At 42.1% G+C, this 10,065-nt stretch overlaps 1 protein-coding gene across 1 annotated transcript in view; it reads right to left on the reverse strand.

Annotated features, from left to right (window-relative positions):
* Positions 1-8,342, reverse strand: part of LOC126993397 (uncharacterized) — a 50,186-nt gene extending 41,844 nt beyond the window's left edge. The window contains exons 1-2 of the mRNA XM_050852459.1: positions 8,291-8,342; positions 8,093-8,191 (exon numbers count right to left, since the gene is read on the reverse strand). Coding sequence (XP_050708416.1) covers positions 8,093-8,151 — 59 coding nt within the window. The 5' untranslated portion in view covers positions 8,152-8,191; positions 8,291-8,342. The remainder of the gene's footprint in view (positions 1-8,092; positions 8,192-8,290) is intronic.
* Positions 8,343-10,065: the final 1,723 nt, after the last annotated feature.

The raw sequence follows: 10,065 nt of genomic DNA on the forward strand, positions 1-10,065 counted from the left end.
ACCGTGGGTGGCGGTTAATAGTTTGGAGTGAGAGCTGCTAAGGGCGTGTTGACGCCAGCAGTTGCCCTTAGGGGTACTGGAGTGATAGAGAGATCCTCCTTATTTGAGTGCTTGTTGTTTGCACTGTATAGGCTTTTTGTGAGGCCAAGGGGGCTGCTTGACCTCCCTTTGTTCTTGGGCACCGCGAGGGTGCTGACTGTCTGTCTGTCTGTGTGTGAGTGAGATTGGTGTGTTTTATTTTTATTTTGAGAGGGCCTGTAGTGGCTGAGTCTTGCCTACACCAGTTAAAGCCTGTGCTTATTTTCTTTTGTGTGTGTACATAGTCTGTGAGGAGTGTTTGGAGTCCGAGGGAGAGTAGAAGGAGGAGTGTGTTGCTGTTATTTTCTCCTGATGGTCCTGTGTTTTTTTTGGTGTTGGTGGAGTGGACCTGGGGGTATGACCTGTGGAAGTGGGAGAGAGTGTCCTGCCGTTGTTTTCTTTGAAGGAGCAAGACAGGCCCTGGGGACTACTCTGTTTATTTTTGGTGGTGTTTTGAGCTGTGTGAAGCTCTGTAAGTGACCAGTGTGTCCTCCCTTTGTGCTTGTTTAAGCACTGTTTAGGACTGACTTCACAATGACTTCACGAGCCAGAGATATGGGAAGGAAATATCTTCCGAGCAGAGAAAGCCAGAAGAAAGAGAGAGGCATCAGAAGAGCAACAGAAATTACTGCAAAATGCCTAAACTCACAACGTTTTTCTACTACGTCACCATCTGCTGTTGGTTCAACTACTTATGATGATGATACTATGCTGAACTTCAGCAGCCTTGCTCAAGCTCAAGTACTACAGAGCAAGAAACAACAGGAACCAACCAAGGCAATAGAAACTCAACAGCCTTGCTACTCACCAACACCATCATTCCAGATCTGGCAGCTCAATCCAATGATTTGGGGAGTGGCCTTTAATTCTTACATATGAACAAAAAGGAAATGGGCAGCAAGAGGCAGCTCAGAATGTCAACACATGAACAGTGACTTTACCAAATCAAAGAGATTCTATGGGGCTGAAGGTTGCAATAGATATTGTAAAAAGTAATATTTTACTCATGTACATAAAACCACAAATGAAAAGCGGCTTAGGGAGTGGTTATGTTACAAAGGAGACCAAAGGCAATTTGTACTGTTTTATCTGCAAACTAGAAGCCTCATCAAACACTGAATTGCACGTATTTTGTGAAGGTTTCAATGACTGGAAAATGCACAGTTGCTCATTGAGAGACACGAGTTAAGTTCTTGAGGCACAAAGCTGCGGTCCTGTACCTGATCAATCTCCGAAAAGATGGAGAAAAATTGATGCTGCCCTGACGAAACAATTTGAGGACGAGAAGAAATACTGGGTTCCCTACTGGAGAGGATCATAAATGTCATAAAGTTCTTGTGTGAAGAGGGTTGGCCTCAGAGGAACAGATGAAACAGTAGGGTCTCCTAGCAACGAAAACTATTTGGGACTGTTGGAGCTTCTGCAACTGTAGATCCATTCTTGTGCCAACACATCAAGATGCATGTGAACCGTGAAAGGGCACACTTCCTACTTATCAAAGACCATTTGCGAAGAGGTAAGTCGAGATATTGGGAAAAGCGCTGAAGATACAATCGTCAGTGAACTGAAAGAAGCTAAATACTTTTCCATATCACTAGATTCAACCCCAGACATTACTCACACGGACCAGCTTTGTTTCACAGTAAGATATGTGTCGGGTCAACAGGGCCTGTGGAAAGAATTTCTGGCATTTCTGGCCAATGGAAGGCCATACTGCTCAGCAGATTTTCGACAGGCCTCATTTGCGCAGAGTACACCAGTGAGAAGGGTATCAATCTTGCCGATTAAGCCGTGGACAGAGTTACGACAACGCACGATCCAAACATGAAGCAGGGAAATATAATGGAGCATACAGTAGCACTTGTCAAAGAAAAATTTGCGTGCTGCTGCAGAATACAGTTCCATGCTATGTACTCTCATTCGTTGAATTTAGTTGGTGTATGCGCTGCACAACGTGTCCAGAAGTAGTTCAGTTCTTTGACTTTGTTGGAAATATTCATGTATTCTTTTGTCAAGCTTCAACACACTGGTGGTCCATTCTGGAGCGTGCAGGTGGTGGAGGCTAAAGAGGTTTCTCTGCAACACGGTGGACTCCGCAAGAGCTGATGCCATTAAGGTTATTAAAGAGTGTTTTCCTTTTTATAAAAGGAGGGCACTGGAGAAACTCTATTCACAGTAATGACCAAGAGCAAAAAACCAGCAGAATGCCGACAGCAGGCAAATGGACTCCTCGAGAAAAAGGAGTTGTTGGAAACTGGAATCTTAGTGGTTGTTTTGGAATAGCTTACTGGAGCGCTTCCAGGCAACTCAAGCCCCTCTCTTCAAGCTAAAGCAGCAAGATCTCAACATTGCTTCAGCATTGTGTGCCTCTTTGGCAGGATCTCTACAGAATTTCAGAGAACAATTCCCGATACGTTTGAGTCAGAGGCGCAGAACCTGACTCAAGTGCAGGGATTACCGACCAACAAGAACAAGAAGAATTGCTCGGAAATCAGAAAGGCGCGATGAGGATGTGAGCGAGTGGCCGTTTCAGTTCCAAGATGCTAATAGATAATCAATCACCTAAAGACCGATTCCGGGTGGAAGTTTTTCTTGCAGTAATGGACAGCCTATCATCCGCGCTTTGGGAGACAACGCTTCGCAAGGCATACACTCAATTGAACACACGGTTTAGTTTTTGGCGAAATCTGCCATGACCTAACACCTGCGTGCAGATCCAAAAGTGCTGACAGATCTTTAGAAGCATATCCCCATGATTTGGAAGACGGATTGAAAGATAGAACTACCCTCTAGTTTTCAGAATTCACCTAAAAAGCACATTGGTGTTGATTGCTCCTCACCAGAACCTTCAACTATTTCTAACCTCTTGATTAAAGAAAACAATATTGATACCTTACTGTTTCCTAACATTGACAATTTGTTACGCATTTGTATCGCATGTATGATGGTAACTAATTGTACTGGAGAAGAGATCGATTTTCAAAAATGAAGTTGATTAAAACTACACTACGAAACACGATGGGGCAAGAGCGGCTACACTATTTAACTCTTCTGAATGTTGAAAATGACGTTCTGAAGTCACACGAACTCCTCTGAAAATAATTACCAAATTTGCAGAGATCAAAATGCGTCGAAAAAGACCTTTGAATGTCATTGTTTGAAGTTTTTATTTTATATTTCTCCTTGCAAATAAAAACATTACATTAGACTTTTGTTGTTTTTGCTTTTTGTTGGTTGTAGAATGTAGATCAAATCTATAAAATATTCAATTACTTCCTGGTCATTATCTGAAAACATCAAATCAATCTTGCTACAGGCCCTGCACTTGGTAAATCCGGCAATTGGAGTAGTAGTAGTAGTAGTAACAGTAGTAAGTAGTACACCCATTCCCTTCCCAGGTTCCACAAGGGCAGTCACTTAGATGGACCACAGCACCAGGATGGGTCTTGCAGACCTGCAAATAGTAGTAGTAGTAGTAGTAAGTAGTAGTAGGTGGGGTAGCAGAAACTACCTCCATAACTGGGGGTGTCCCAATACTAGTCTAACACCACTCCTAAAAACCACAATAGTCACACTCCTACTAAGCCCCAGAGAAGGCAATGATGGTAGTAGTAAAACGTAGTAAAGCTGGTAATAGTAGTAGCAATAGGTGGAAGTAGTAGTAGGATTGATAAGAGAGAGAGAGAGAGAGAGAGAGAGAGAGAGAGAGAGAGAGAGAGAGAGAGAGAGAGAGGAGAGAGAGAGAGAGAGAGAGAGAGAGAGAGAGAGAGAGAGAGAGAGAGAGAGAGAGAGAGAGAGAGAGAGAGAGAGAGAATGATAATGAGATAATGATAATGATACACAATAATAATAACACACACAATAATAATAATAATAATAGCTCCTCTCACTATACTTCTAATTTTAACTTGTCATAACTCTCCTCTACCTTATCATAGACAGCCTAAATTTTATACAGGCCCTATAAATATTTCTAAGTGCCAGCAAGTGTCATTCTTCTAGTCCTAATATTTTAATATTTATTAGCAAAAACGTTTACAATTTTTTTTTCATATTTACCCCTCTAAAAATCAAATATAGAAATTACCGGTAACATCACACACACACACACACACACACACATTATCAAATAAACATTATTTGCAAGGCTTTCCAGGAGTTGTATTTGGGCATTTGCAGGGATGAAAATCTCTGGTAGTGACTGTACTGTGAATCAGAAGAAAACACATTTGGCAAGGCTTAGAAGGACAGAGGAAGGGGTCAAACTGCCCCTGAAATGCATAAAACTCCTAGGAAAGCTTCCCAAATGTGTGTCTTTATGTTCACGGTACAGAGAAGGGTCACACTACCACCAGGGTCACAAACTACCCTGAAATGCCCAAAACTCCCAGGGAAAGCCTTGTCAAATGTGTGTTTCTTTAGGTTCATGGTGCAGAGGAAAGGTCACACTACCACCAGGGTCACAAAACTACCCCTGGAAATGCCCACAACGCCTAGGAAAGCCTTGCCAAATGTGTGTTTCTTTAGGTTCAGGGTACAGAGGAAGGGTCACACTACCACCAGGGTCACAAAACTACCCCTGGAAATGCCCACAACTCCTAAGAGAGCCTTGCCAAATGTGTGTTTCTTTAGGTTCAGGGAACAGAGGAAGGGTCACACTACCACCTGGGTCACAAACTACCCTGGAAACGCCCACAACTCCTAGGAAAGACTTGCCAAATGTGTGTTTCTTTAGCTTCAGGGCAGAGGAAGGGTCACACTACCACCAGGGTCAAAACTACCCCTGAAATGCCCACAACACCCAGGGAAAGCCTTGCCAAATGTGTGTTTCTTTAGCTTCAGGGCACAGAGGAAGGGTCACACTACCACCAGGGTCAGCAAACTACCCCTGGAAACGCCCACAACTCCTAGGAAAGCCTTGCCAAATGTGTGTTTCTTTAGGTTCAGGGCACAGAGGAAGTGTCACACTACCACCAGGGTCACAAAACTACCCCTGGAAATGCCCACAACTCCTAAGAGAGCCTTGCCAAATGTGTGTTTCTTTAGGTTCAGGGTACAGAGGAAGGGTCACACTACCACCTGGGTCACAAAACTAACCCTGGAAATGCCCACAACTCCTAGAAGCCTTGCCAAATGAGTGCTTTAGGTTCAGGGTACAGGAAGGTCACACTACCACCAGGGTCACAAAATTACGAAACGCCAATATATATATATATATATATATATATATATATATAATACATATATATATATATATATATATATATATATATATATATATATATATATATATATATATATATATATATATATATATATATATATATATATATATATATATATATATATATATATATATATATATATATATATATATATATATATATATATATATATATATATATATATATATATATATATATATATATATATATATATATATATATATATATATATATATATATATATATATATATATATATATATATATATATATATATATATATATATATATATATATATATATATATATATATACATAGAAGTAGGAATGAAGAACATGTGAATGAGTTGTCTAGGAAAAGTATGCCGTGTACTTGTCCTGTACTGGTCCTGTAGCAAGTCAGGCACTTGAGTGTGAAAACTGGTCTTGGGTAGTAACGTGTACTAAACTATGGCTTCACTTAACATGGACAAGGTTAGTACAAGGAAGGGGCCTCACAACACTCTAACAAGTAATACAGGATCACAGGAAACAAACAACCATTACCACAAAAAAAACATTCAAACCAATTGAAATTAACAAATACAATTTAAATCAAGGAAATACTTTTTTATATCCCTGACACACACACACACACACAGAGAGAGAGAGAGAGAGAGAGAGAGAGAGAGAGAGAGAGAGAGAGAGAGAGAGAGAGAGAGAGAGAGAGAGAGAGAGAGAGAGAGAGAGAGAGAGAGAATTGAGTATCTTGCATAGTAACACACACACACAGAGAGAGAGAGAGAGAGAGAGAGAGAGAGAGAGAGAGAGAGAGAGAGAGAGAGAGAGAGAGAGAGAGAGAGAGAGAGAGAATTACACACACACCAAAAAATTAACATAAAACAAAGAAAACAACAGCAGCAAAATTTCCACACATATATATTTTTTTCCTTTGATGAAAAAAATTAAAAATATTTGCCGAGAAAATTCCGAGAAACACGATTTTTTTTCTTACTTTTTCTCCGTTTCCTCCCTTGTCTCTCTCTCTTTCTCTCCCTCATTCCCTCCACACAGAGGTAGGTATATTCTCTTTCTCTCCATCTCTCCATTTTTTCTCTCCGTTGCCTCCGTCTCTCCAAAAATGGGTTTATGTATGGAGGTAAAAATATCGGACATCAGATTTTTCTCTCCGCTTCCCTCCAGTTTTCCTCCGTTTCCTCCCTTGTTTCTCTCTCTCCCTCTCTCCTTCTTGAACATCTCCAGGACTTGTTCAGTCTCCCAGGTGATCTCTTCTCCTGACATTGCCACATCAAGAGGAGGAGGAGGAGGAAAGAGAGAGGAGGTACTCTCTGTGTGTATATATGTATGTCTGTGTATAAGGTTCCATAGGCGAGATCTTCCCCCGGCCTTCTATGGGGCTCAAATTATGCCCCCACAGAAGGGTTCGGGGAGGAGCCAGTCTGTGGAACCTGATTGAACGTTGTCAAAATATATATTAATAAAGTTTTTGAAATTATGAAGAAATTGTGTGTTTTACTGTGTGTGTGTGTGTGTGTGTGTGTGAGAGAGAGAGAGAGAGAGAGAGAGAGAGAGAGAGAGAGAGAGAGAGAGAGAGAGAGAGAGAGAGAGAGAGAGAGATTACTTCTTCTTCTGTTCCTCTTGTTATCTCTTCCTCCTCTTCTTCTTCCTCCGAATCTGTGAATACAAATTTTTATTAATGGAATGAAATGGAAGAGAGAGATTTAAGGAAGGAGAGGAAAGGAAGGAAGGAAATGGGTATAAATTTGATGAACGGAGGAGGAAGAGTAAGTAGGAGAGAGAGAGAGAGAGAGAGAGAGAGAGAGAGAGAGAGAGAGAGAGAGAGAGAGAGAAACATACATTTAGAGAGAGTAGAACTGACAGCCTTACACACACACACACACACACACACACATGCTCAAATAGACAGGTAAAGCACAAGACATTATTAATTAAGTAAGTTACCTAAGGAAAGAGTTATATTGTTATAGTATGAGACAGATATTATTATAACATGAGAGAGTCAGTCACAAATCTCTCTCTCTCTCTCTCTCTCTCTCTCTCTCTCTCATATAGATAGATAGATATAATGTACTACAGCACAAAGCCCAACACTATATACTCAACCCCTTGACTGCAGATTTCCTACAAGACAACATTTCCAAGCTACAGCAATGGATCAAAAAGTGTCTGCTACAATTCAATGAAGGAAAATCTAATGTCTTGCACCTTGGGAGGGGATACCCAGCACACCAATACCACATGGGAAGCACTCCACTATCCACCACAGGGGCAGACAAAGACCTGGGAGTGTATGTTACCAGGCTACCAGTGAAGGGATATCCAGCACACCAATACCACATGGGAAGCACTCCACTATCCACCACAGGGGCAGACAAAGACCTGGGAGTGTATGTTACCAGGCTACCAGTGAAGGGATATCCAGCACACCAATACCACATGGGAAACACTCCACTATCCACCACAGAGGCAGAGAAAGACCTGGGAGTGTATGTTACCAGGCTACCAGTGAAGGGATATCCAGCACACCAATACCACATGGGAAACACTCCACTATCCACCACAGAGAAAGACCTGGGAGTGTATGTTACCAGGCTACCAGTGAAGGGATATCCAGCACACCAATACCACATGGGAAACACTCCACTATCCACCACAGAGGCAGAGAAAGACCTGGGAGTGTATGTTACCAGGCTACCAGTGAAGGGATATCCAGCACACCAATACCACATGGGAAACACTCAACTATCCACCACAGAGGCAGAGAAAGACCTGGGAGTGTATGTGACCAGGCTACCAGTGAAGGGATATCCAGCACACCAATACCACATGGGAAACACTCCACTATCCACCACAGAGGCAGAGAAAGACCTGGGAGTGTATGTTACTAGGCTACCAGTGAAGGGATATCCAGCACACCAATACCACATGGGAAACACTCCACTATCCACCACAGAGGCAGAGAAAGACCTGGGAGTGTATGTGACCAGGCTACCAGTGAAGGGATATCCAGCACACCAATACCACATGGAAACACTCCTCTATCCACCACAGAGTCAGAAAAAGATGTGGGAGTTTGTTACCAGGCTACCAGTGAAGGGATATCCAGCACACCAATACCACATGGGAAACACTCCACTATCCACCACAGAGGCAGAGAAAGACCTGGGAGTGTATGTTACCAGGCTACCAGTGAAGGGATATCCAGCACACCAATACCACATGGGAAACACTCAACTATCCACCACAGAGGCAGAGAAAGACCTGGGAGTTTGTTACCAGGCTACCAGTGAAGGGATATCCAGCACACCAATACCACATGGGAAACACTCCACTATCCACCACAGAGGCAGAGAAAGACCTGGGAGTGTATGTTACCAGGCTACCAGTGAAGGGATATCCAGCACACCAATACCACATGGGAAACACTCAACTATCCACCACAGAGGCAGAGAAAGACCTGGGAGTGTATGTTACCAGGCTACCAGTGAAGGGATATCCAGCACACCAATACCACATGGGAAACACTCCACTATCCACCACAGAGGCAGAGAAAGACCTGGGAGTGTATGTTACCAGGCTACCAGTGAAGGGATATCCAGCACACCAATACCACATGGGAAACACTCCACTACCCACCACAGAGGCAGAGAAAGACCTGGGAGTGTATGTTACCAGGCTACCAGTGAAGGGATATCCAGCACACCAATACCACATGTTTTAGACCCTTCTTTTGTTGTATTAAATCAACTCTTTTATCACTCATTAATTACTCCATAAATGATTTCACTGTCTCGTATCCCTGGTAGCGTGATCCGGCTTAAGTTGTTATTGGAGACTGGTGTTCGGGGATATACAAGGGAAAAAGTAAATATACATTTATTTAAAATTAAATGAAAGTAATTGCCTTACGCAATATTCTATGCTCAGACGATCATAACACTGGCATATTCAGCAATGGATGCAACATATGACAAACGACATGTCTTAAACATAATACTACAATATGTGCTCAGTTGTTGCCAATAATAATAACACTCGTCGTTCCACAAGCAGTGGTTTGTATCTCTGCTTACATCACAATCATTATGTACTCTCTTCACAAAATCCTAATAACACATTCCTATAGTATAATCTACTACAAGTCATGGAAACACCCAATTTTACCACACCCAGTGGTTTTACCTTTGCTTTACATCGCAAACAAATAATCACAATCCTGTCCCACTCACAATCCTACTTCACATCTCCTACATTATAATCTCCAGGACAATACAGTCGGTTTCCCTTAGATTCTCGAATTTCTACTCACGATTAAGATCACAACAGCCATTCTCGGCTGAGTGAGTAGCAGGTCTGCTTGAGGTGAGAACCAAGCACGGTCTACTCATACCACTGATTTCTAGGCCACATTTTTCTTTGCTTTAGGCGGACTTACATCCTTGACACGCCCTTAATTCTTTACATAACCAATGGCCAATACTTCCTGTCACACCCATCTGCTCGCTCATTATGTTGTATTGTTTTACTTCTCCTGCTATTCGTGAGTCAGTCTTAAGACACTCCCACAGTGATTTTTCTGTTAAATTATTGGCTCATAACATGTCGCCACGACTGACGTCACGGGTCAGAGTCTTTTTCAATGGTTGTTCACACTTTCTGACCACGCCCACTGGGCATCTGTTTTCTATATCTGAGTCTGGGTATCTGTTTTCCTTTACCCTCGTTGGTTCCCCTCTGTTGTA

Source organism: Eriocheir sinensis, unplaced genomic scaffold, assembly GCF_024679095.1.
Source record: "Eriocheir sinensis breed Jianghai 21 unplaced genomic scaffold, ASM2467909v1 Scaffold611, whole genome shotgun sequence".
In the NCBI taxonomy this organism is placed as follows: Eukaryota; Metazoa; Arthropoda; class Malacostraca; order Decapoda; family Varunidae; genus Eriocheir; species Eriocheir sinensis.